Genomic DNA, 23,243 nt, shown 5'->3' with positions numbered 1-23,243 from the left:
CTCTGTTGTTCATTAATCTTGCAGCTTCCTCTGTTACGCTACGAGGAGCTAAAGTAGGTCTTTGTGTTGCTGCCTTTCACATTGATGATAGAGTAACTGCTCCATCTCGCTCTCTGCACTCATGTAAACTTTCCACAGTGTATCTAATGTTCTAATGTAGCAGCTACACTTCCTGATAAAAGCTTCTCTGTAAAGACAGGAAGAAATTAAAACAATCTGCTCCTACCTGTTTGGATCCCTGGGGTATTATTAAGCACTGCCCATTTGCTGCAAAAGCAGATCCATTTGCGCATGGTGCAAACCCCCCCTTTTAAATGTAAATGTGGTTTTCTTGGTGTGATCCTCAGGTCAACGCCTCTCCCTCGTTGACATCCAGCACAGCCAATGACCGCATCCTTAAGTACAACCTCATCAATGACACCCTCAACATCGTAACACCCAATGGGGATATTCCAGACTGCCGCTGGAATCGGAGTCCACCTCGAGAGGCCCTGGGCAACTATCAAGTCCTGTGAGTGAACCCGTCAATCATATTCAGGCCTTAAAGACCAAAATTGTATGAGAACTAATTTTATTTTTAAGCTCCACATTCACAAAGTGTATAGAAATGTGTCGAAGAAAGACAGCAGGGATGTAGACTAATGGCCACTGGGTATGGTTTGTCTGTACAGAATATCTGGCCTTCAAACTACTTTTTGTTCAGGCTATACAGATACAGATATCTTCAGTCATGAAAGGTTTGTTGCTGTCTTCCTTCGATAGCTCAGCTGGTAGAGCAGAGGACCATAACATGGATACAACGTCATATCCTTAGGTAGTGGATTGGGCTGACGTTGTATCCGTGGCTATCCTTAGATGCTGGTTCAACTCCAGCTTGAAGGAAGATGTTAGTGAAATCCTCTTTTCCATAGAGGAGTGTCCATCTACATTAGATTTTACTTTCTTAGTTAGTTTTTAGCTCAAATCTCACTCAAACCAGAGGCTTTTAATAGTATGTTGTGCTCAGTTTATTAATTAAAGGCTGACCACTTCTAAATATAGGAAAATACCAGTAATACTTTACTGTAACTAACTGTCGTGTGTAGTTGCAACAAATATATATACCGTATTTCCCGGACTACAAAGCGCACCTGAATATTAGCCGCACAAGCTAAAATCAGGGGAAAATCCCGTTTTGTACATACATTAGCCGCACCTGACTAAAAGTCGCAGGTGTTTCAATGTTGACTTATCATATGTAAGAGAATATGCACAAAGGGAATTGTCAGGAAAGAGATGGCTGTTTGGAGACACACCCCTTTTATTAATATTTTGAAAAACAAGTTATGGGTACATATTTGCATAACTTTTTAGGTATATGTACAAGTAGCGGTAATTACAAGTACGAAACATGTACTGTGCTTCATAAACGAGTAACAAATGTAGTACATAACAATAACCTACAACACACCAGAAAAATAGATTCCTTTTAGGGTCAGGTGCAGTGACACGGCTTTAACAAGAAGAAAAGTCAGTCATTCACCATCATCTTTCTCTTCTTCCTGCGCACTAAAACCACCAAAGTCCTCTTCTCCAGTGTCGGATACGAACAGGCTCAGGATGGCTTCGTCATCCACTCTCGAACTCTCGTCACAGTCGAACACCCTCTGAAGGGCCGTGGCGGTGTCCTCCTCTCCATCATGCAGGAGTCCAGCCCTTCGAAATCCCTTGGTGATCCTGGATGTTTTCACACTTTTCCACGCTGTCAGATTCCACCGGTGGAGTTGAGCATAACTTGCTTTTCGCAAGTTTATCGCCGCTCATCATCCACGCCTCCTGCTGAACGCGTAGCGCTACTTTGAAGTTTGTTTTTCACGCTACTTGTACGGCACTATGTTGCCTGGCGGATGGACATGTGACCAAGATACCACTCTTGAACCCCAATACTGTGTGTCTGATCACATGCCCTTCCGCCAGGCAACGTAGTGCCGTACAACAGCGGAACAAATAAAACAAATCGTCTTACGATATGACAAAAATCATGGACAATCCATAGAAAAGCCGCACCTGACTAAAAACTGCAGGGTTCAAAGCTTGTGCAAAAAGTAGCGGCTTATAGCCCGACAATTACGGTATATGTATATATATAGCTATAGTGTAAATAAATAAATAATTAAAGTATAATCTTCTGAACTTGTAATAAAAGACTACATTTTTTTAAGCAACCTGTTTGATAATCAGTGCTTTGTGGATAAAATAGGTCGTCCTAATGAGCGCTGTGTGGGTGTCTTCCTTCGATAGCTCAGCTGGTAGAGCAGAAGACCATAACATGGATACAACGTCATATCCTTAGGTAGTGGATTGGGTTGACAGCGTATCTGTGGCTATCCTTAGTCGCTGGTTCAAGTCCAGCTTGAAGGGAGATGTTAGTGAAATCCTCTTTTCCATAGAGGAGTGTCCATCTACATTAGATTTTACTTTCTAAGTAACTTTCTTACGTCAGTTTTTAGCTCATATCTCACTCAAACCAGAGGCTTTTAATAGTGTGTGGTGCTCAGTTTATTAATTACAGTCTGACCACTTCTAAATATAGGAAAATACCAGTAATACTATGCTGTAACTAACTGTTGTTTTAACAAACCTGTATGATAATCAGTGCTTTGTGGATAAAATAGGTCGTCCTAATGAACTCTGTGTGTGTGTCTTCCTTCGATAGCTCAGCTGGTAGAGCAGAGGACCATAACATGGATACAACGTCATATCCTTAGGTCGTGTATTGGGCTGACGTCGTATCCGTGGCTATCCTTAGTCGCTGGTTCAAGTCCAGCTTGAAGGGAGATGTTAGTGAAGACTTCTATTCCATAGAGGAGTGTCCATCTACATTAGATTTTACTTAGTTTTTAGCTCAAATCTGACTCAAACCAGAGGCTTTTAATAGTGTGTGGTGCTCAGTTTAGTAATTGAAGTCAGACCACTTCTAAATATAGGAAAATACCAGTATATGTACATATATATATATATATATAGAGAGAGAGAGAGATAAAACTATAGTGTAAATAAATAAATAATTAAGTATAATCTTCTGAACTTGTAATAAAAGACTGACTTTTTTTTCTAAGCGACCTCTTTGATAACCAGTGCTTTGTGGATAAAATAGGTCGTCCTAATGAACTCTGTGTGTGTGTCTTCCTTCGATAGCTCAGCTGGTAGAGCAGAGGACCATAACATGGATACAACGTCATATCCTTAGGTAGTGGATTGGGCTGACGTCGTATCCGTGGCTATCCTTAGTCGCTGGTTCAAGTCCAGCTTGAAGGGAGATGTTAGTGAAATCCTCTTTTTCTCGGATGACTGATCAGTTCATTTACTGCGTAATAGAGCTCTTTTAACTGCTGCCCTTTTTAGAGAATTGTGCTTGTCATATATTCGTGTAAAGATTTTGCTCTAGTGGAACTACTCCAGTGGGATACTGTGGACTAGCTCCCTTTGATAGCTCAGCTGGTAGAGCAGAGGACCATAACATGGATACAACGTCATATCCTTAGGTAGTGGATTGGGTTGACGGCGTATCCGTGGCTATCCTTAGTCGCTGGTTCAAGTCCAGCTTGAAAGGAGATGTTAGTGAAATCCTCTTTTTCTCGGATGACTGATCAGTTCATTTACTGCCTAATAGAGCTCTTTTAACTGCTGCCCTTTTTAGAGAATTGTGCTTGTTATATATTCGTGTAAAGATTTTGCTCTAGTGGAACTACTCCAGTGGGATACTGTAGACGAGCTCCCTTTGATAGCTCAGCTGGTAGAGCAGAGGACCATAACATGGATACAACGTCATATCCTTAGGTAATGGGTTGGGCTGACGGCGTATCCGTGGCTATCCTTAGTCGCTGGTTCAAGTCCAGCTTGAAGGGAGATGCTGGTGAAATCCTCTTCTCTATAGAGGAGTGTCCATCTACATTGCATTCTACTTTCTTACTTCAGTTTTTAGCTCATATCTCACTCAAACCAGAGGCTTTTAATAGTGTGTCGTGCTCAGTTTATTAATTACAGTCTAACCACTTCTAAATATAGGAAAATACCAGTAATACTATGCTGTAACTAACTGTTGTTTTAACAGACCTGTGTCATAACCAGTGCTTTGTGGATAAAATAGGTCGTCCTAATGAGCTCTGTGTGTGTGTCTTCCTTTGATAGCTCAGCTGGTAGAGCAGAGGACCATAACATGGATACAACGTCATATCCTTAGATAGTGGATTGGGTTGACGGCGTATCCGTGGCTATCCTTAGTCGCTGGTTCAAGTCCAGCTTGAAGGGAGATGTTAGTGAAATCCTCTTCTCCATAGAGGAGTGTCCATCTACAGTGGATCTAACTTTCTTACTTAGTTTTTAGCTCAAATCTGACTCAAACCAGAGGCTTTTAATAGTATGTGGTGCTCAGTTTAGTAATTAAAGTCAGACCACTTCTAAATATAGGAAAATACCAGTATATGTACATATATATATATATATATATATATATATATATATATAGGGAGAGAGAGAGAGATAAAACTATAGTGTAAATAAATAAATAATTAAGTATAATCTTCTGAACTTGTAATAAAAGACTGACTTTTTTTCTAAGCGATCTGTGTGATAACCAGTGCTTTGTGGATAAAATAGGTCGTCCTAATGAGCTCTGTGTGTGTGTCTTCCTTCGATAGCTCAGCTGGTAGAGCAGAGGACCATAACATGGATACAACGTCATATCCTTAGGTAGAGGATTGGGTTGACGGCATACCCGTGGCTATCCTTAGTCGCTGGTTCAAGTCCAGCTTGAAGAGAGATGTTAGTGAAATCCTCTTTTCCATAGAGGAGTGTCCATCTACAGTGGATTTTACTTTCGAAGTAACTTTCTTACTTAGTTTTTAGCTCAAATCTGACTCAAACCAGAGGCTTTTAATAGTGTGTGGTTCTCAGTTTAGTAATTAAAGTCAGACCACTTCTAAATATAGGAAAATACCAGTATATGTACATATATATATATATATATATATAGGGAGAGAGAGAGAGAGAGATAAAACTATAGTGTAAATAAATAAATAATTAAGTATAATCTTCTGAACTTGTAATAAAAGACTGACTTTTTTCCTTAGCGACCTGTTTGATAATCAGTGCTTTGTGGATAAAATAGGTCGTCCTAATGAGCTCTGTGTGTGTGTCTTCCTTCGATAGCTCAGCTGGTAGAGCAGAGGACCATAACATGGATACAACGTCATATCCTTAGGTAGTGGATTGGGTTGACGGCGTATCCGTGGCTATCCTTAGTCGCTGGTTCAAGTCCAGCTTGAAGGGAGATGTTAGTGAAATCCTCTTTTTCTCGGATGACTGATCAGTTCATTTACTGCCTAATAGAGCTCTTTTAACTGCTGCCCTTTTTAGAGAATTGTGCTTGTCATATATTCGTGTAAAGATTTTGCTCTAGTGGAACTACTCCAGTGGGATAGTGTAGACGAGCTCCCTTTGATAGCTCAGCTGGTAGAGCAGAGAACCATAACATGGATACAACGTCATATCCTTAGTTAATGGGTTGGGCTGACGGTGTATCCGTGGCTATCCTTAGTCGCTGGTTCAAGTCCAGCTTGAAGGGAGATGTTAGTGAAATCCTCTTCTCTATAGAGGAGTGTCCATCTACATTGCATTTTACTTTCTTACTTCAGTTTTTAGCTCATATCTCACTCAAACCAGAGGCTTTTAATAGTGTGTCGTGCTCAGTTTATTAATTACAGTCTAACCACTTCTAAATATAGGAAAATACCAGTAATACTATGCTGTAACTAACTGTTGTTTTAACAGACCTGTGTGATAACCAGTGCTTTGTGGATAAAATAGGTCGTCCTAATGAGCTCTGTGTGTGTGTCTTCCTTCGATAGCTCAGCTGGTAGAGCAGAGGACCATAACATGGATACAACGTCATATCCTTAGGTAGTGGATTGGGTTGACGGCGTATCCGTGGCTATCCTTAGTCGCTGGTTCAAGTCCAGCTTGAAGGGAGATGTTAGTGAAATCCTCTTCTCCATAGAGGAGTGTCCATCTACAGTGGATCTAACTTTCTTACTTAGTTTTTAGCTCAAATCTGACTCAAACCAGAGGCTTTTAATAGTATGTGGTGCTCAGTTTAGTAATTAAAGTCAGACCACTTCTAAATATAGGAAAATACCAGTATATGTACATATATATATATATATATATATATATATATATATAGGGAGAGAGAGAGAGATAAAACTATAGTGTAAATAAATAAATAATTAAGTATAATCTTCTGAACTTGTAATAAAAGACTGACTTTTTTTCTAAGCGACCTGTGTGATAACCAGTGCTTTGTGGATAAAATAGGTCGTCCTAATGAGCTCTGTGTGTGTGTCTTCCTTCGATAGCTCAGCTGGTAGAGCAGAGGACCATAACATGGATACAACGTCATATCCTTAGGTAGTGGATTGGGTTGACGGCGTATCCGTGGCTATCCTTAGTCGCTGGTTCAAGTCCAGCTTGAAGGGAGATGCTGGTGAAATCCTCTTCTCTATAGAGGAGTGTCCATCTACATTGCATTTTACTTTCTTACTTCAGTTTTTAGCTCATATCTCACTCAAACCAGAGGCTTTTAATAGTGTGTCGTGCTCAGTTTATTAATTACAGTCTGACCACTTCTAAATATAGGAAAATACCAGTAATACTATGCTGTAACTAACTGTTGTTTTAACAGACCTGTGTGATAACCAGTGCTTTGTGGATAAAATAGGTCGTCCTAATGAACTCTGTGTGTGTGTCTTCCTTCGATAGCTCAGCTGGTAGAGCAGAGGACCATAGCATGGATACAACGTCATATCCTTAGGTAGTGGATTGGGTTGACGGCGTATCCGTGGCTATCCTTAGTCGCTGGTTCAAGTCCAGCTTGAAGGGAGATGTTAGTGAAATCCTCTTCTCTATAGAGGAGTGTCCATCTACATTGCATTTTACTTTCTTACTTCAGTTTTTAGCTCATATCTCACTCAAACCAGAGGCTTTTAATAGTGTGTCGTGCTCAGTTTATTAATTACAGTCTGACCACTTCTAAATATAGGAAAATACCAGTAATACTATGCTGTAACTAATTGTTGTTTTAACAGACCTGTGTGATAATCAGTGCTTTGTGGATAAAATAGGTCGTCCTAATGAACTCGGTGTGTGTGTCTTCCTTTGATAGCTCAGCTAGTAGAGCAGAGGACCACAACATGGATACAACGTCATATCCTTAGGAAGAGGATTGGGTTGACGGCATACCCGTGGCTATCCTTAGTCGCTGGTTCAAGTCCAGCTTGAAGAGAGATGTTAGTGAAATCCTCTTTTCCATAGAGGAGTGTCCATCTACAGTGGATTTTACTTTCGAAGTAACTTTCTTACTTAGTTTTTAGCTCAAATCTGACTCAAACCAGAGGCTTTTAATAGTGTGTGGTTCTCAGTTTAGTAATTAAAGTCAGACCACTTCTAAATATAGGAAAATACCAGTATATGTACATATATATATATATATATATATATATAGGGAGAGAGAGAGATAAATCTATAGTGTAAATAAATAAATAATTAAGTATAATCTTCTGAACTTGTAATAAAAGACTGACTTTTTTCCTTAGCGACCTGTTTGATAATCAGTGCTTTGTGGATAAAATAGGTCGTCCTAATGAGCTCTGTGTGTGTGTCTTCCTTCGATAGCTCAGCTGGTAGAGCAGAGGACCATAACATGGATACAACGTCATATCCTTAGGTAGTGGATTGGGTTGACGGCGTATCCGTGGCTATCCTTAGTCGCTGGTTCAAGTCCAGCTTGAAGGGAGATGTTAGTGAAATCCTCTTTTTCTCGGATGACTGATCAGTTCATTTACTGCGTAATAGAGCTCTTTTAACTGCTGCCCTTTTTAGAGAATTGTGCTTGTCATATATTCGTGTAAAGATTTTGCTCTAGTGGAACTACTCCAGTGGGATACTGTGGACTAGCTCCCTTTGATAGCTCAGCTGGTAGAGCAGAGGACCATAACATGGATACAACGTCATATCCTTAGGTAATGGTTTGGGCTGACGTCGTATCCGTGGCTATCCTTAGTCGCTGGTTCAAGTCCAGCTTGAAGGGAGATGTTAGTGGAATCCTCTTTTCCATAGAGGAGTGTCCATCTACATTGGATTTTACTTTCTAAGTAACTTTCTTACTTCAGTTTTTAGCTCATATCTCACTCAAACCAGAGGCTTTTAATAGTGTGTGGTGCTCAGTTTATTAATTACAGTCTGACCACTTCTACATATAGGAAAATACCTGTAATACTATGCTGTAACTAACTGTTGTTTTAACAAACCTGTGTGATAATCAGTGCTTTGTGGATAAAATAGGTCGTCCTAATGAACTCGGTGTGCGTGTCTTCCTTCGATAGCTCAGCTGGTAGAGCAGAGGACCACAACGTCATATCCTTAGGAAGAGGATTGGGTTGACGGCATACCCGTGGCTATCCTTAGTCGCTGGTTCAAGTCCAGCTTGAAGAGAGTTGTTAGTGAAATCCTCTTTTCCATAGAGGAGTGTCCATCTACAGTGGATTTTACTTTCGAAGTAACTTTCTTACTTAGTTTTTAGCTCAAATCTGACTCAAACCAGAGGCTTTTAATAGTGTGTGGTTCTCAGTTTAGTAATTAAAGTCAGACCACTTCTAAATATAGGAAAATACCAGTATATGTACATATATATATATATATATATATGTAGAGAGAGAGAGAGAGATAAAACTATAGTGTAAATAAATAAATAATTAAGTATAATCTTCTGAACTTGTAATAAAAGACTGACTTTTTTTCTAAGCGACCTGTGTGATAACCAGTGCTTTGTGGATAAAATAGGTCGTCCTAATGAGCTCTGTGTGTGTGTCTTCCTTCGATAGCTCAGCTGGTAGAGCAGAGGACCATAACATGGATACAACGTCATATCCTTAGGTAGTGGATTGGGTTGACGGCGTATCCGTGGCTATCCTTAGTCGCTGGTTCAAGTCCAGCTTGAAGGGAGATGTTAGTGAAATCCTCTTTTTCTCGGATGACTGATCAGTTCATTTACTGCCTAATAGAGCTCTTTTAACTGCTGCCCTTTTTAGAGAATTGTGCTTGTCATATATTCGTGTAAAGATTTTGCTCTAGTGGAACTACTCCAGTGGGATAGTGTAGACGAGCTCCCTTTGATAGCTCAGCTGGTAGAGCAGAGAACCATAACATGGATACAACGTCATATCCTTAGGTAATGGGTTGGGCTGACGGCGTATCCGTGGCTATCCTTAGTCGCTGGTTCAAGTCCAGCTTGAAGGGAGATGCTGGTGAAATCCTCTTCTCTATAGAGGAGTGTCCATCTACATTGCATTTTACTTTCTTACTTCAGTTTTTAGCTCATATCTCACTCAAACCAGAGGCTTTTAATAGTGTGTCGTGCTCAGTTTATTAATTACAGTCTAACCACTTCTAAATATAGGAAAATACCAGTAATACTATGCTGTAACTAACTGTTGTTTTAACAGACCTGTGTGATAACCAGTGCTTTGTGGATAAAATAGGTCGTCCTAATGAGCTCTGTGTGTGTGTCTTCCTTCGATAGCTCAGCTGGTAGAGCAGAGGACCATAACATGGATACAACGTCATATCCTTAGGTAGTGGATTGGGTTGACGGCGTATCCGTGGCTATCCTTAGTCGCTGGTTCAAGTCCAGCTTGAAGGGAGATGTTAGTGAAATCCTCTTCTCCATAGAGGAGTGTCCATCTACAGTGGATCTAACTTTCTTACTTAGTTTTTAGCTCAAATCTGACTCAAACCAGAGGCTTTTAATAGTATGTGGTGCTCAGTTTAGTAATTAAAGTCAGACCACTTCTAAATATAGGAAAATACCAGTATATGTACATATATATATATATATATATATATATATATATAGGGAGAGAGAGAGAGATAAAACTATAGTGTAAATAAATAAATAATTAAGTATAATCTTCTGAACTTGTAATAAAAGACTGACTTTTTTTCTAAGCGACCTGTGTGATAACCAGTGCTTTGTGGATAAAATAGGTCGTCCTAATGAGCTCTGTGTGTGTGTCTTCCTTCGATAGCTCAGCTGGTAGAGCAGAGGACCATAACATGGATACAACGTCATATCCTTAGGTAGTGGATTGGGTTGACGGCGTATCCGTGGCTATCCTTAGTCGCTGGTTCAAGTCCAGCTTGAAGGGAGATGCTGGTGAAATCCTCTTCTCTATAGAGGAGTGTCCATCTACATTGCATTTTACTTTCTTACTTCAGTTTTTAGCTCATATCTCACTCAAACCAGAGGCTTTTAATAGTGTGTCGTGCTCAGTTTATTAATTACAGTCTGACCACTTCTAAATATAGGAAAATACCAGTAATACTATGCTGTAACTAACTGTTGTTTTAACAGACCTGTGTGATAACCAGTGCTTTGTGGATAAAATAGGTCGTCCTAATGAACTCTGTGTGTGTGTCTTCCTTCGATAGCTCAGCTGGTAGAGCAGAGGACCATAGCATGGATACAACGTCATATCCTTAGGTAGTGGATTGGGTTGACGGCGTATCCGTGGCTATCCTTAGTCGCTGGTTCAAGTCCAGCTTGAAGGGAGATGTTAGTGAAATCCTCTTCTCTATAGAGGAGTGTCCATCTACATTGCATTTTACTTTCTTACTTCAGTTTTTAGCTCATATCTCACTCAAACCAGAGGCTTTTAATAGTGTGTCGTGCTCAGTTTATTAATTACAGTCTGACCACTTCTAAATATAGGAAAATACCAGTAATACTATGCTGTAACTAATTGTTGTTTTAACAGACCTGTGTGATAATCAGTGCTTTGTGGATAAAATAGGTCGTCCTAATGAACTCGGTGTGTGTGTCTTCCTTTGATAGCTCAGCTGGTAGAGCAGAGGACCACAACATGGATACAACGTCATATCCTTAGGAAGAGGATTGGGTTGACGGCATACCCGTGGCTATCCTTAGTCGCTGGTTCAAGTCCAGCTTGAAGAGAGATGTTAGTAAAATCCTCTTTTCCATAGAGGAGTGTCCATCTACAGTGGATTTTACTTTCGAAGTAACTTTCTTACTTAGTTTTTAGCTCAAATCTGACTCAAACCAGAGGCTTTTAATAGTGTGTGGTTCTCAGTTTAGTAATTAAAGTCAGACCACTTCTAAATATAGGAAAATACCAGTATATGTACATATATATATATATATATATATATAGGGAGAGAGAGAGATAAATCTATAGTGTAAATAAATAAATAATTAAGTATAATCTTCTGAACTTGTAATAAAAGACTGACTTTTTTCCTTAGCGACCTGTTTGATAATCAGTGCTTTGTGGATAAAATAGGTCGTCCTAATGAGCTCTGTGTGTGTGTCTTCCTTCGATAGCTCAGCTGGTAGAGCAGAGGACCATAACATGGATACAACGTCATATCCTTAGGTAGTGGATTGGGTTGACGGCGTATCCGTGGCTATCCTTAGTCGCTGGTTCAAGTCCAGCTTGAAGGGAGATGTTAGTGAAATCCTCTTTTTCTCGGATGACTGATCAGTTCATTTACTGCGTAATAGAGCTCTTTTAACTGCTGCCCTTTTTAGAGAATTGTGCTTGTCATATATTCGTGTAAAGATTTTGCTCTAGTGGAACTACTCCAGTGGGATACTGTGGACTAGCTCCCTTTGATAGCTCAGCTGGTAGAGCAGAGGACCATAACATGGATACAACGTCATATCCTTAGGTAATGGTTTGGGCTGACGTCGTATCCGTGGCTATCCTTAGTCGCTGGTTCAAGTCCAGCTTGAAGGGAGATGTTAGTGGAATCCTCTTTTCCATAGAGGAGTGTCCATCTACATTGGATTTTACTTTCTAAGTAACTTTCTTACTTCAGTTTTTAGCTCATATCTCACTCAAACCAGAGGCTTTTAATAGTGTGTGGTGCTCAGTTTATTAATTACAGTCTGACCACTTCTACATATAGGAAAATACCTGTAATACTATGCTGTAACTAACTGTTGTTTTAACAAACCTGTGTGATAATCAGTGCTTTGTGGATAAAATAGGTCGTCCTAATGAACTCGGTGTGCGTGTCTTCCTTCGATAGCTCAGCTGGTAGAGCAGAGGACCACAACGTCATATCCTTAGGAAGAGGATTGGGTTGACGGCATACCCGTGGCTATCCTTAGTCGCTGGTTCACGTCCAGCTTGAAGAGAGATGTTAGTGAAATCCTCTTTTCCATAGAGGAGTGTCCATCTACAGTGGATTTTACTTTCGAAGTAACTTTCTTACTTAGTTTTTAGCTCAAATCTGACTCAAACCAGAGGCTTTTAATAGTGTGTGGTTCTCAGTTTAGTAATTAAAGTCAGACCACTTCTAAATATAGGAAAATACCAGTATATGTACATATATATATATATATATATATGTAGAGAGAGAGAGAGAGATAAAACTATAGTGTAAATAAATAAATAATTAAGTATAATCTTCTGAACTTGTAATAAAAGACTGACTTTTTTTCTAAGCGACCTGTGTGATAACCAGTGCTTTGTGGATAAAATAGGTCGTCCTAATGAGCTCTGTGTGTGTGTCTTCCTTCGATAGCTCAGCTGGTAGAGCAGAGGACCATAACATGGATACAACGTCATATCCTTAGGTAGTGTATTGGGTTGACGACGTATCCGTGGCTATCCTTAGTCGCTGGTTCAAGTCCAGCTTGAAGGGAGATGTTAGTGAAATCTTCTTTTCCATAGAGGAGTGTCCATCTACAGTGGATCTAACTTTCTTCCTTAGTTTTTAGCTCAAATCTGACTCAAACCAGAGGCTTTTAATAGTGTGTGGTGCTCAGTTTAGTAATTACAGTCAGACCACTTCTAAATATAGGAAAATACCAGTATATGTACATATATATATATGTATATATATATATATATATATATATATATATAGGGAGAGAGAGAGAGATAAAACTATAGTGTAAATAAATAAATAATTAAGTATAATCTTCTAAACTTGTAATAAAAGACTGACTTTTTTCCTTAGCGACCTGTTTGATAATCAGTGCTTTGTGGATAAAATAGGTCGTCCTAATGAGCTCTGTGTGTGTGTCTTCCTTCGATAGCTCAGCTGGTAGAGCAGAGGACCGTAACATGGATACAACGTCATATCCTTAGGTAGTGGATTGGGTTGACGGCGTATCCGTGGCTATCCTTAGTCGCTGGTTCAAGTCCAGCTTGAAGGGAGATGTTAGTGAAATCCTCTTTTTCTCGGATGACTGATCAGTTCATTTACTGCCTAATAGAGCTCTTTTAACTGCTGCCCTTTTTAGAGAATTGTGCTTGTCATATATTCGTGTAAAGATTTTGCTCTAGTGGAACTACTCCAGTGGGATACTGTGGACTAGCTCCCTTTGATAGCTCAGCTGGTAGAGCAGAGGACCATAACATGGATACAACGTCATATCCTTAGGTAGTGGATTGGGTTGACGGCGTATCCGTGGCTATCTTTAGTCGCTGGTTCAAGTCCAGCTTGAAGGGAGATGTTAGTGAAATCCTCTCTTCCATAGAGCAGTGTCCATCTACATTGCATTTTACTTTCTTACTTCAGTTTTTAGCTCATATCTCACTCAAACCAGAGGCTTTTAATAGTGTGTCGTGCTCAGTTTATTAATTACAGTCTGACCACTTCTAAATATAGGAAAATACCAGTAATACTATGCTGTAACTAATTGTTGTTTTAACAGACCTGTGTGATAATCAGTGCTTTGTGGATAAAATAGGTCGTCCTAATGAGCTCTGTGTGCGTGTCTTCCTTCGATAGCTCAGCTGGTAGAGCAGAGGACCACAACGTCATGTCCATAGGAAGAGGATTGGGTTGACGGCATACCCGTGGCTATCCTTAGTCGCTGGTTCAAGTCCAGCTTGAAGAGAGATGTTAGTGAAATCCTCTTTTCCATAGAGGAGTGTCCATCTACAGTGGATTTTACTTTCGAAGTAACTTTCTTACTTAGTTTTTAGCTCAAATCTGACTCAAACCAGAGGCTTTTAATAGTGTGTGGTTCTCAGTTTAGTAATTAAAGTCAGACCACTTCTAAATATAGGAAAATACCAGTATATGTACATATATATATATATATATATATATAGGGAGAGAGAGAGAGATATATCTATAGTGTAAATAAATAAATAATTAAGTATAATCTTCTGAACTTGTAATAAAAGACTGACTTTTTTCCTTAGCGACCTGTTTGATAATCAGTGCTTTGTGGATAAAATAGGTCGTCCTAATGAGCTCTGTGTGTGTGTCTTCCTTCGATAGCTCAGCTGGTAGAGCAGAGGACCATAACATGGATACAACGTCATATCCTTAGGTAATGGGTTGGGCTGACGTCGTATCCGTGGCTATCCTTAGTCGCTGGTTCAAGTCCAGCTTGAAGGGAGATGTTAGTGAAATCCTCTTTTCCATAGAGGAGTGTCCATCTACATTGGATTTTACTTTCTTAGTTAGTTTTTAGCTCAAATCTGACTCAAACCAGAGGCTTTTAATAGTGTGTGGTGCTCAGTTTAGTAATTGAAGTCAGACCACTTCTAAATATAGGAAAATACCAGTATATGTACATATATATATATATATATATATATAGGGAGAGAGAGAGAGATATATCTATAGTGTAAATAAATAAATAATTAAGTATAATCTTCTGAACTTGTAATAAAAGACTGACTTTTTTCCTTAGCGACCTGTTTGATAATCAGTGCTTTGTGGATAAAATAGGTCGTCCTAATGAGCTCTGTGTGTGTGTCTTCCTTCGATAGCTCAGCTGGTAGAGCAGAGGACCATAACATGGATACAACGTCATATCCTTAGGTAGTGGATTGGGTTGACGGCGTATCCGTGGCTATCCTTAGTCGCTGGTTCAAGTCCAGCTTGAAGGGAGATGTTAGTGAAATCCTCTTTTTCTCGGATGACTGATCAGTTCATTTACTGCCTAATAGAGCTCTTTTAACTGCTGCCCTTTTTAGAGAATTGTGCTTGTCATATATTCGTGTAAAGATTTTGCTCTAGTGGAACTACTCCAGTGGGATACTGTGGACTAGCTCCCTTTGATAGCTCAGCTGGTAGAGCAGAGGACCATAACATGGATACAACGTCATATCCTTAGGTAGTGGATTGGGTTGACGGCGTATCCGTGGCTATCCTTAGTCGCTGGTTCAAGTCCAGCTTGAAGGGAGATGTTAGTGGAATCCTCTTTTCCATAGAGGAGTGTCCATCTACATTGGATTTTACTTTCTAAGTAACTTTCTTACTTCAGTTTTTAGCTCATATCTCACTCAAACCACAGGCTTTTAATAGTGTGTGGTGCTCAGTTTATTAATTACAGTCTGACCACTTCTAAATATAGGAAAATACCAGTAATACTATGCTGTAACTAACTGTTGTTTTAACAAACCTGTGTGATAATCAGTGCTTTGTGGATAAAATAGGTCGTCCTAATGAGCTCTGTGTGTGTGTCTTCCTTCGATAGCTCAGCTGGTAGAGCAGAGGACCATAACATGGATACAACGTCATATCCTTAGGTAATGGGTTGGGCTGACGTCGTATCCGTGGCTATCCTTAGTCGCTGGTTCAAGTCCAGCTTGAAGGGAGATGTTAGTGAAATCCTCTTTTCCATAGAGGAGTGTCCATCTACATTGGATTTTACTTTCTTAGTTAGTTTTTAGCTCAAATCTGACTCAAACCAGAGGCTTTTAATAGTGTGTGGTGCTCAGTTTAGTAATTGAAGTCAGACCACTTCTAAATATAGGAAAATACCAGTATATGTACATATATATATATATATATATATATAGAGAGAGAGAGAGATAAAACTATAGTGTAAATAAATAAATAATTAAGTATAATCTTCTGAACTTGTAATAAAAGACTGACTTTTGTTTCTAAGCGACCTGTTTGATAACCAGTGCTTTGTGGATAAAATAGGTCGTCCTAATGAACTCTGTGTGTGTGTCTTCCTTCGATAGCTCAGCTGGTAGAGCAGAGGACCATAACATGGATACAACGTCATATCCTTAGGTAGTGGATTGGGTTGACGGCGTATCCGTGGCTATCCTTAGTCGCTGGTTCAAGTCCAGCTTGAAGGGAGATGTTAGTGAAATCCTCTTTTTCTCGGATGACTGATCAGTTCATTTACTGCGTAATAGAGCTCTTTTAACTGCTGCCCTTTTTAGAGAATTGTGCTTGTCATATATTCGTGTAAAGATTTTGCTCTAGTGGAACTACTCCAGTGGGATACTGTGGACTAGCTCCCTTTGATAGCTCAGCTGGTAGAGCAGAGGACCATAACATGGATACAACTTCATATCCTTAGGTAATGGTTTGGGCTGACGTCGTATCCGTGGCTATCCTTAGTCGCTGGTTCAAGTCCAGCTTGAAGGGAGATGTTAGTGGAATTCTCTTTTCCATAGAGGAGTGTCCATCTACATTGGATTTTACTTTCTAAGTAACTTTCTTACTTCAGTTTTTAGCTCATATCTCACTCAAACCACAGGCTTTTAATAGTGTGTGGTGCTCAGTTTATTAATTACAGTCTGACCACTTCTACATATAGGAAAATACCTGTAATACTATGCTGTAACTAACTGTTGTTTTAACAAACCTGTGTGATAATCAGTGCTTTGTTGATAAAATAGGTCGTCCTAATGAGCTCTGTGTGTGTGTCTTCCTTCGATAGCTCAGCTGGTAGAGCAGAGGACCATAACATGGATACAACGTCATATCCTTAGGTAATGGGTTGGGCTGACGTCGTATCCGTGGCTATCCTTAGTCGCTGGTTCAAGTCCAGCTTGAAGGGAGATGTTAGTGAAATCCTCTTTTCCATAGAGGAGTGTCCATCTACATTGGATTTTACTTTCTTAGTTAGTTTTTAGCTCAAATCTGACTCAAACCAGAGGCTTTTAATAGTGTGTGGTGCTCAGTTTAGTAATTGAAGTCAGACCACTTCTAAATATAGGAAAATACCAGTATATGTACATATATATATATATATATATATATATATATATATATATATATATATATATATATATATATATATATATATATATATATATAGGGAGAGAGAGATAAAACTATAGTGTAAATAAATAAATAATTAAGTATAATCTTCTAAACTTGTAATAAAAGACTGACTTTTTTCCTTAGCGACCTGTTTGATAACCAGTGCTTTGTGGATAAAATAGGTCGTCCTAATGAGCTCTGTGTGTGTGTCTTCCTTCGATAGCTCAGCTGGTAGAGCAGAGGACCGTAACATGGATACACCGTCATATCCTTAGGTAGTGGATTGGGTTGACGGCGTATCCGTGGCTATCCTTAGTCGCTGGTTCAAGTCCAGCTTGAAGGGAGATGTTAGTGAAATCCTCTTTTTCTCGGATGACTGATCAGTTCATTTACTGCCTAATAGAGCTCTTTTAACTGCTGCCCTTTTTAGAGAATTGTGCTTGTCATATATTCGTGTAAAGATTTTGCTCTAGTGGAACTACTCCAGTGGGATACTGTGGACTAGCTCCCTTTGATAGCTCAGCTGGTAGAGCAGAGGACCATAACATGGATACAACGTCATATCCTTAGGTAGTGTATTGGGTTGACGGCGTATCCGTGGCTATCCTTAGTCGCTGGTTCAAGTCCAGCTTGAAGGGAGATGTTAGTGAAATCCTCTCTTCCATAGAGCAGTGTCCATCTACATTGCATTTTACTTTCTTACTTCAGTTTTTAGCTCAAATCTCACTCAAACCAGAGGCTTTTAATAGTGTGTCGTGCTCAATTTATTAATTACAGTCTGACCACTTCTAAATATAGGAAAATACCAGTAATACTATGCTGTAACTAATTGTTGTTTTAACAGACCTGTGTGATAATCAGTGCTTTGTGGATAAAATAGGTCGTCCTAATGAGCTCTGTGTGTGTGTCTTCCTTCGATAGCTCAGCTGGTAGAGCAGAGGACCATAACATGGATACAACGTCATATCCTTAGGTAGTGGATTGGGCTGACGTCGTATCCGTGGCTATCCTTAGTCGCTGGTTCAAGTCCAGCTTGAAGGGAGATGTTAGTGAAATCCTCTTTTTCTCGGATGACTGATCAGTTCATTTACTGCCTAATAGAGCTCTTTTAACTGCTGCCCTTTTTAGAGAATTGTGCTTGTCATATATTCGTGTAAAGATTTTGCTCTAGTGGAACTACTCCAGTGGGATACTGTGGACTAGCTCCCTTTGATAGCTCAGCTGGTAGAGCAGAGGACCATAACATGGATACAACGTCATATCCTTAGGTAATGGGTTGGGCTGACGTCGTATCCGTGGCTATCCTTAGTCGCTGGTTCAAGTCCAGCTTGAAGGGAGATGTTAGTGAAATCCTCTTTTCCATAGAGGAGTGTCCATCTACATTGGATTTTACTTTCTAAGTAACTTTCTTACTTCAGTTTTTAGCTCATATCTCACTCAAACCAGAGGCTTTTAATAGTGTGTCATGCTCAGTTTAGTAATTAAAGTCAGACCACTTCTAAATATTGGAAAATACCAGTAATACTATGCTTTAACTAACTGTTGTTTTAACAGACCTGTGTGATAATCAGTGCTTTGTGGATAAAATAGTTCGTCCTAATGAACTCTGTGTGTGTGTCTTTCTTCGATAGCTCAGCTGGTAGAGCAGAGGACCATAACATTGTTACTACGTCATAACCTTAGGTAGTAGAATAGGCTGGCGTTGTATCCTTAGTTGCTTGTTCAAATCCAGCTTGAAGGAAAATGGTAGCAAAGGTGTGAAATTTTCTTTTCAGTTCCACTACTGTGATTTTTAACTACTGAACTTTTTGCTGAATCTTGCTTATCGTATAATCATGTTAAGATTTTGCTGTAGTGCGACTACTTCAGTGGGGCATTGCACAGGGTTTGCCTTCGTTAGTTCAGTTGGTATTATGCAGGACTGTAGTGGGTTACTTGTAAATTTTTACGCAACTGGTTAAAGTCTTGCTTGAAGGAACCCTTTTTGTTATTATTAACTAGTCAAGACACTGTTTACTGCAGTAAGCCTATACTACTACTCCTGACACACCACAACATCAAGCCCACTCAAAATAATTTCTTCCCATGAATTCCTGTGAACCAGTGGAAAACACCAGCTTTATGTCTGTATATGTCTGAATTTCTTCCATTTTTTTCATTACAAATTTCACAAGAACATTTTAGAAGTGGAGGTTTACTCTGTATAAGGTCTTTCATTTTGAAAACTGAGCAGCTTCTTTATTCTGTTCCTGTGCCTGACTTTTTGCCCTCTTCTTCTGCTCTGCAGTTATCTGTAAAAAAACAAAAACAAAAACAAAAAAAACAGTACCAGTGTCTGGGATTGTCAAACATAATAAGACCAAATAAACCAAAATTAAGAAGGCAACTATGCCAGTTTTGAACCTATGGATTTTATCTAAACACTTACTACAATCATCTGCTTTTCCAGCTGAGCCGTCAGAGTGATGCTGCATGGAGTTTCAAATACAGCTGTTGTGCACAATACGGGGGTGTTGTTTCAGGAAATCCCTTTGCTTACACATTCACTGAACATCCACTGTTTCTGTGTCATCAGGTATGACGAAGAGCAGGCGCAGAGCGAGAATGCTGAGCGTGACCTGCGGAGCCGTTCCGGTCAGTCACTTGGGTCAAAGGGCACCAAGGGGAGTGCAGGCGTTCGCCCCACTGCCGCCACCTGGAAGTGAAGCGATAATTTTTCCCTAAAATTGACTTCCTGTACAACACTCCAGGGACCTTCTGTGGGGAACCACTTGGACTTCTTTTTTTTAGCACATTGGACAGATGCTCCCTCCGTCCACATTTCACTGACTGTGGCACAGGGAGCAATGGCACTGCTGCTCAATGGAGAAAAATCAGCTATGTGCTCACATTGAGAAGGTTGAAAAGCTTGTGTTTGTCACTGTTTATATGAATGTAAAACAAAATAAGTGGAACTGACAGTGCTCTGACAGGTTTAAGGTCAAATCAAGTAGGTCAAATATCACATACAGCAGCGGTTTCCACACTTAAGACAAGTGCTGATGAAATCTTCGGAGATGGACATGAAGGATTACTATGCATGACATCGGATTGCTGACACTATAACTTGACCTTCCACACCGGTGCTAACGAGAACATACACTGTATGGTAATGAAGTGGTATAAAGTTATCAAATAGAAGTGATTTAAAGATTTAATTTATTAAAAGGCAGTCGATAGGCAGAATTAGCAGTACTAAATGTTAACAGACTTTATTAATTTTTTGTACGTTCATTATCAGTATGTTTTGCGGGATTTTGATGATTGTATTCCTCTTGCACTTTATTTCTTTACATGCGCTTTAAAAAGTATGTCTCATCGTTCATTTCAACTCTGACCCGTTGTCACATCTGCTGAAAATTTAAATGCTAATTATATGTGTTGAGATGTTTTCTTATTGCCTGCTTTCCTTCAACTACTAAAAAACTGAAACACTGATGAAGAGTTATCGTCCATCTTTCTGATAACTGGATTTGGGGCTAAATGATATTGGCGACAAGCTGAGAAATAAATCTTGGTCTTTTAAAATAAAGTTACAAAACTCCCTCTTACCTTACTGATTCTGTTTTGGGCTGCTGCTGACATTTTTTCTGTAATTTTTTACTTTTTCCATGAATTCACTAATGACTTTGCCTGTGAAAATGATATAAGATGTATTAAAATGAATTACAGAAGGTGTAACTTTTCAAAAGTTCTGCTTAAGTCATTTATTACTACTTCCACTTATAATTCAAGTCAACGATCAGGAGTATTATCCATGATCATTTTCTCCAAAAAGCAACGAAAAGACAGTGAAAGGGTTTAGAGAAACGTGTCTGCCATGAAATTGTGATTAAACAAGGTTGAAACAGTATGATTCAGCTCTGCCCTGACACAGTGGCCAGTGTGCTGTTTTCTGTGTAATTAAATGCTGCTTTTCTTTAGTTGCATTATGTGTGCAGAGTTATGATTTGAAATAACAAGCTGTGTAAAAAAGTACAGCTTTCTTTACTTTACTAAATTCATTCTATTTAAATAAAAAGCTGTCAGGTTACTGTTAGGGCGGGAGGGTTGTAGTCTTTGTTGAAAATAAATGTGTAGTCTGGAGAATAATCAGAGGTCAAGCCTTCAAATAAGCCTATGACCTATATGTTCTTGCTGTTGCCACAGCAGCAAAGCAGGTCTCTGCATGGTACTGTTTCTTGGTTATCAGCAGGTTGTCAAGTGGTGTAAGCTGTACATGCTGTGGCCTGTGATTTCTGACTGAAGTCCCCAAAGTAAACACTCTGTTTTTACGAACCAAATTTAAATTTAGAAACCAAATTTACTGGAAGGTTAGGTTCCCATGGCTGTTTGTCTTTAACCTCTTTATAAACTTTTGTGAACAATACATGAACAGAAACTCCTTTAAATGTTTTTTGCTTTTATATTTCAATAAAATATCTGTACTGTTGATGCGCTGATAAACAGTTATGGTCGCAATTTGTCAATTTGTGTGTATTGACCCTTCAACAATAAGAGCAGTCAGTTTATTTGCATGTCATATGTCATCTGCTGGTGTGAAAAAAAAATCTATTGTTCATTGGAAAGTGACCATTGCACATCTCTGTTAATCATATCTTAGCTCAAGTTACAGAATTAGTCAATGGGCTTTACATGTGTTATTTTGGTGGAAGCACAAGGCGGTTATAACTTCCTATTTCTGAAAAGCCATCTGTGGTTGTTTGTTTTTTTTTAATCATCTTTCATTGAGAATATTTTCTCACGGATTCATTATCTGAATAAATATTTGTAAGAGGATGAAAAAAACATGCCTCCTCCGATTCCACAGTGTACTTTCTGATTTTCAGAGGAGAATTTGTGTCATTCTGTTGCTGATTCGTTTTAATTTAAAAAAGAAAGCATGGATACATAGGAACAGAGGCCAGCAACACCCAGTTCTCATATCTGGTGAGATTTAATTAGAGTCCCCCCCAAAATTACCCCAAACAGCAGTAGATGTACTATATTGTTGGCTCTTTGTACCTCCGTATCTATTGTTTTCAGACGACATGGTCTGGAGCGCCACAGACCTCACAGTGGGAACTACTAACTTTTCATAAATAGTAATCTAAAAAAGTTTTCTGGGGAATGTGACGTCAGAATGCGCGTCTCGCTCGTTTGCATAAGAAAATCTATCTTGACTAGTCCAGCATCGGAAGTCATGTGATTTCAAAATAAAGTGTGTGACACCGAGACTATCGAGAAACAAATGCATCACTTATGTTGCCTAAACAGAGTTCATCTGTGCAAAACATTTTTTTTTCCAGATTAGTTTCTTCAGATTACAAGTGCAATATTATAATGAGGCCACAAGTATTTTTTTCTGGTTTAAAATGAGCCTTTGAGGGTTGACTCGCCCTATTGGTCCACATACAGTTAAGGCCAAGTGTCTTTTCTTTTTTTTTCTTTTTGCCATTTCATTAATTAAAATGTATTTTAAACCTGTATAAAAATATTTTTGGAGTAAATCATTTAAAAAATATATACATAAATGAAAAATCCTCCATATACATATATGAGGGAAAGAGAGAGAGAGAGAGAGAGAGAGAGAGAGAGAGAGAGATAAACATAGAATACATTACCACCATGACCATGATTTACTTGCAGTGTTTCTCTTTAATCTGAAGACATACTTTATATGAAGATTTTGGAAGTGGCTGATCATTGGAACTGTGGCTGGATGACAGTCTCTTGTATAATTTTATGTAAATACCATGATAGTGTGCTGTTTAAATCTAATATTTATTATTATTTATTTGTATTGTTGTGGTGTGTTTTATGGTATAGCACCTTTGTTTTGAATATGCTATAACCATAAAATTTGTTTACATACTTATTTTATTTGCCAAAAAAAACCTTGTTTTTGTTAAAAGTTGCAAACATATGAGCACAAATATTTTCAAGCGAAAGCTGTAAATTCAAACATTATTTATGGAAAACAAAAAAAGGACTTTTTTGTTATGCATTTCATTATTTAATTGTTTTAAAGATCTCACGTGAGCTGTTTGCTTAATAAAGTGTGTAATTTAATTCAAGCAGTCTCCTTCAGCTCTATGATCTCTGTGAAACTCTTTGCTTGGCGTTATATA

The 23,243-nt window shown here is 38.9% G+C and overlaps 1 protein-coding gene and 34 non-coding genes across 35 annotated transcripts in view; all 35 read left to right on the top strand.

Moving 5' to 3' along the window:
• The window catches only part of ttll1 (tubulin tyrosine ligase-like family, member 1), a 29,415-nt gene extending 6,226 nt beyond the window's left edge, over window positions 1–23,189 (top strand). The window contains exons 9-10 of the mRNA XM_084909316.1: window positions 348–511; window positions 19,670–23,189. Of these exons, the coding sequence (XP_084765442.1) occupies window positions 348–511; window positions 19,670–19,799 (294 nt within the window). The 3' untranslated portion in view covers window positions 19,800–23,189. The remainder of the gene's footprint in view (window positions 1–347; window positions 512–19,669) is intronic.
• Window positions 753–882, top strand: trnay-aua (transfer RNA tyrosine (anticodon AUA)). Its single transcript has 2 exons — window positions 753–789; window positions 848–882. It is a non-coding gene; the product is annotated as a tRNA-Tyr (tRNA).
• On the top strand, window positions 2,686–2,815 carry trnay-aua (transfer RNA tyrosine (anticodon AUA)). The gene is made up of 2 exons: window positions 2,686–2,722; window positions 2,781–2,815. It is a non-coding gene; the product is annotated as a tRNA-Tyr (tRNA).
• Window positions 3,168–3,297, top strand: trnay-aua (transfer RNA tyrosine (anticodon AUA)). The gene is made up of 2 exons: window positions 3,168–3,204; window positions 3,263–3,297. It is a non-coding gene; the product is annotated as a tRNA-Tyr (tRNA).
• trnay-aua (transfer RNA tyrosine (anticodon AUA)) lies at window positions 3,463–3,593 on the top strand. The gene is made up of 2 exons: window positions 3,463–3,499; window positions 3,558–3,593. It is a non-coding gene; the product is annotated as a tRNA-Tyr (tRNA).
• trnay-aua (transfer RNA tyrosine (anticodon AUA)) lies at window positions 3,758–3,887 on the top strand. Its single transcript has 2 exons — window positions 3,758–3,794; window positions 3,853–3,887. It is a non-coding gene; the product is annotated as a tRNA-Tyr (tRNA).
• trnay-aua (transfer RNA tyrosine (anticodon AUA)) lies at window positions 4,161–4,290 on the top strand. The gene is made up of 2 exons: window positions 4,161–4,197; window positions 4,256–4,290. It is a non-coding gene; the product is annotated as a tRNA-Tyr (tRNA).
• trnay-aua (transfer RNA tyrosine (anticodon AUA)) lies at window positions 4,670–4,799 on the top strand. The gene is made up of 2 exons: window positions 4,670–4,706; window positions 4,765–4,799. It is a non-coding gene; the product is annotated as a tRNA-Tyr (tRNA).
• Window positions 5,181–5,310, top strand: trnay-aua (transfer RNA tyrosine (anticodon AUA)). Its single transcript has 2 exons — window positions 5,181–5,217; window positions 5,276–5,310. It is a non-coding gene; the product is annotated as a tRNA-Tyr (tRNA).
• Window positions 5,879–6,008, top strand: trnay-aua (transfer RNA tyrosine (anticodon AUA)). The gene is made up of 2 exons: window positions 5,879–5,915; window positions 5,974–6,008. It is a non-coding gene; the product is annotated as a tRNA-Tyr (tRNA).
• On the top strand, window positions 6,386–6,515 carry trnay-aua (transfer RNA tyrosine (anticodon AUA)). Its single transcript has 2 exons — window positions 6,386–6,422; window positions 6,481–6,515. It is a non-coding gene; the product is annotated as a tRNA-Tyr (tRNA).
• trnay-aua (transfer RNA tyrosine (anticodon AUA)) lies at window positions 6,789–6,918 on the top strand. The gene is made up of 2 exons: window positions 6,789–6,825; window positions 6,884–6,918. It is a non-coding gene; the product is annotated as a tRNA-Tyr (tRNA).
• On the top strand, window positions 7,701–7,830 carry trnay-aua (transfer RNA tyrosine (anticodon AUA)). The gene is made up of 2 exons: window positions 7,701–7,737; window positions 7,796–7,830. It is a non-coding gene; the product is annotated as a tRNA-Tyr (tRNA).
• On the top strand, window positions 7,996–8,125 carry trnay-aua (transfer RNA tyrosine (anticodon AUA)). Its single transcript has 2 exons — window positions 7,996–8,032; window positions 8,091–8,125. It is a non-coding gene; the product is annotated as a tRNA-Tyr (tRNA).
• trnac-aca (transfer RNA cysteine (anticodon ACA)) lies at window positions 8,411–8,529 on the top strand. The gene is made up of 2 exons: window positions 8,411–8,447; window positions 8,495–8,529. It is a non-coding gene; the product is annotated as a tRNA-Cys (tRNA).
• trnay-aua (transfer RNA tyrosine (anticodon AUA)) lies at window positions 8,909–9,038 on the top strand. Its single transcript has 2 exons — window positions 8,909–8,945; window positions 9,004–9,038. It is a non-coding gene; the product is annotated as a tRNA-Tyr (tRNA).
• On the top strand, window positions 9,607–9,736 carry trnay-aua (transfer RNA tyrosine (anticodon AUA)). Its single transcript has 2 exons — window positions 9,607–9,643; window positions 9,702–9,736. It is a non-coding gene; the product is annotated as a tRNA-Tyr (tRNA).
• trnay-aua (transfer RNA tyrosine (anticodon AUA)) lies at window positions 10,112–10,241 on the top strand. The gene is made up of 2 exons: window positions 10,112–10,148; window positions 10,207–10,241. It is a non-coding gene; the product is annotated as a tRNA-Tyr (tRNA).
• On the top strand, window positions 10,515–10,644 carry trnay-aua (transfer RNA tyrosine (anticodon AUA)). The gene is made up of 2 exons: window positions 10,515–10,551; window positions 10,610–10,644. It is a non-coding gene; the product is annotated as a tRNA-Tyr (tRNA).
• trnay-aua (transfer RNA tyrosine (anticodon AUA)) lies at window positions 11,425–11,554 on the top strand. The gene is made up of 2 exons: window positions 11,425–11,461; window positions 11,520–11,554. It is a non-coding gene; the product is annotated as a tRNA-Tyr (tRNA).
• On the top strand, window positions 11,720–11,849 carry trnay-aua (transfer RNA tyrosine (anticodon AUA)). Its single transcript has 2 exons — window positions 11,720–11,756; window positions 11,815–11,849. It is a non-coding gene; the product is annotated as a tRNA-Tyr (tRNA).
• On the top strand, window positions 12,633–12,762 carry trnay-aua (transfer RNA tyrosine (anticodon AUA)). The gene is made up of 2 exons: window positions 12,633–12,669; window positions 12,728–12,762. It is a non-coding gene; the product is annotated as a tRNA-Tyr (tRNA).
• On the top strand, window positions 13,150–13,279 carry trnay-gua (transfer RNA tyrosine (anticodon GUA)). The gene is made up of 2 exons: window positions 13,150–13,186; window positions 13,245–13,279. It is a non-coding gene; the product is annotated as a tRNA-Tyr (tRNA).
• Window positions 13,848–13,966, top strand: trnac-aca (transfer RNA cysteine (anticodon ACA)). The gene is made up of 2 exons: window positions 13,848–13,884; window positions 13,932–13,966. It is a non-coding gene; the product is annotated as a tRNA-Cys (tRNA).
• trnay-aua (transfer RNA tyrosine (anticodon AUA)) lies at window positions 14,346–14,475 on the top strand. The gene is made up of 2 exons: window positions 14,346–14,382; window positions 14,441–14,475. It is a non-coding gene; the product is annotated as a tRNA-Tyr (tRNA).
• Window positions 14,843–14,972, top strand: trnay-aua (transfer RNA tyrosine (anticodon AUA)). The gene is made up of 2 exons: window positions 14,843–14,879; window positions 14,938–14,972. It is a non-coding gene; the product is annotated as a tRNA-Tyr (tRNA).
• Window positions 15,138–15,267, top strand: trnay-aua (transfer RNA tyrosine (anticodon AUA)). The gene is made up of 2 exons: window positions 15,138–15,174; window positions 15,233–15,267. It is a non-coding gene; the product is annotated as a tRNA-Tyr (tRNA).
• On the top strand, window positions 15,553–15,682 carry trnay-aua (transfer RNA tyrosine (anticodon AUA)). The gene is made up of 2 exons: window positions 15,553–15,589; window positions 15,648–15,682. It is a non-coding gene; the product is annotated as a tRNA-Tyr (tRNA).
• Window positions 16,049–16,178, top strand: trnay-aua (transfer RNA tyrosine (anticodon AUA)). The gene is made up of 2 exons: window positions 16,049–16,085; window positions 16,144–16,178. It is a non-coding gene; the product is annotated as a tRNA-Tyr (tRNA).
• Window positions 16,344–16,473, top strand: trnay-aua (transfer RNA tyrosine (anticodon AUA)). Its single transcript has 2 exons — window positions 16,344–16,380; window positions 16,439–16,473. It is a non-coding gene; the product is annotated as a tRNA-Tyr (tRNA).
• Window positions 16,759–16,888, top strand: trnay-aua (transfer RNA tyrosine (anticodon AUA)). Its single transcript has 2 exons — window positions 16,759–16,795; window positions 16,854–16,888. It is a non-coding gene; the product is annotated as a tRNA-Tyr (tRNA).
• Window positions 17,308–17,437, top strand: trnay-gua (transfer RNA tyrosine (anticodon GUA)). Its single transcript has 2 exons — window positions 17,308–17,344; window positions 17,403–17,437. It is a non-coding gene; the product is annotated as a tRNA-Tyr (tRNA).
• Window positions 17,603–17,732, top strand: trnay-aua (transfer RNA tyrosine (anticodon AUA)). Its single transcript has 2 exons — window positions 17,603–17,639; window positions 17,698–17,732. It is a non-coding gene; the product is annotated as a tRNA-Tyr (tRNA).
• Window positions 18,006–18,135, top strand: trnay-aua (transfer RNA tyrosine (anticodon AUA)). Its single transcript has 2 exons — window positions 18,006–18,042; window positions 18,101–18,135. It is a non-coding gene; the product is annotated as a tRNA-Tyr (tRNA).
• trnay-aua (transfer RNA tyrosine (anticodon AUA)) lies at window positions 18,301–18,430 on the top strand. The gene is made up of 2 exons: window positions 18,301–18,337; window positions 18,396–18,430. It is a non-coding gene; the product is annotated as a tRNA-Tyr (tRNA).
• Window positions 23,190–23,243: the final 54 nt, after the last annotated feature.

Source organism: Perissodus microlepis, chromosome 17, assembly GCF_051167445.1.
Source record: "Perissodus microlepis isolate ML-2025 ecotype Zambia chromosome 17, ASM5116744v1, whole genome shotgun sequence".
NCBI lineage: Eukaryota > Metazoa > Chordata > Actinopteri > Cichliformes > Cichlidae > Perissodus > Perissodus microlepis.
This window is presented reverse-complemented; position numbering and strand designations above follow the sequence as displayed.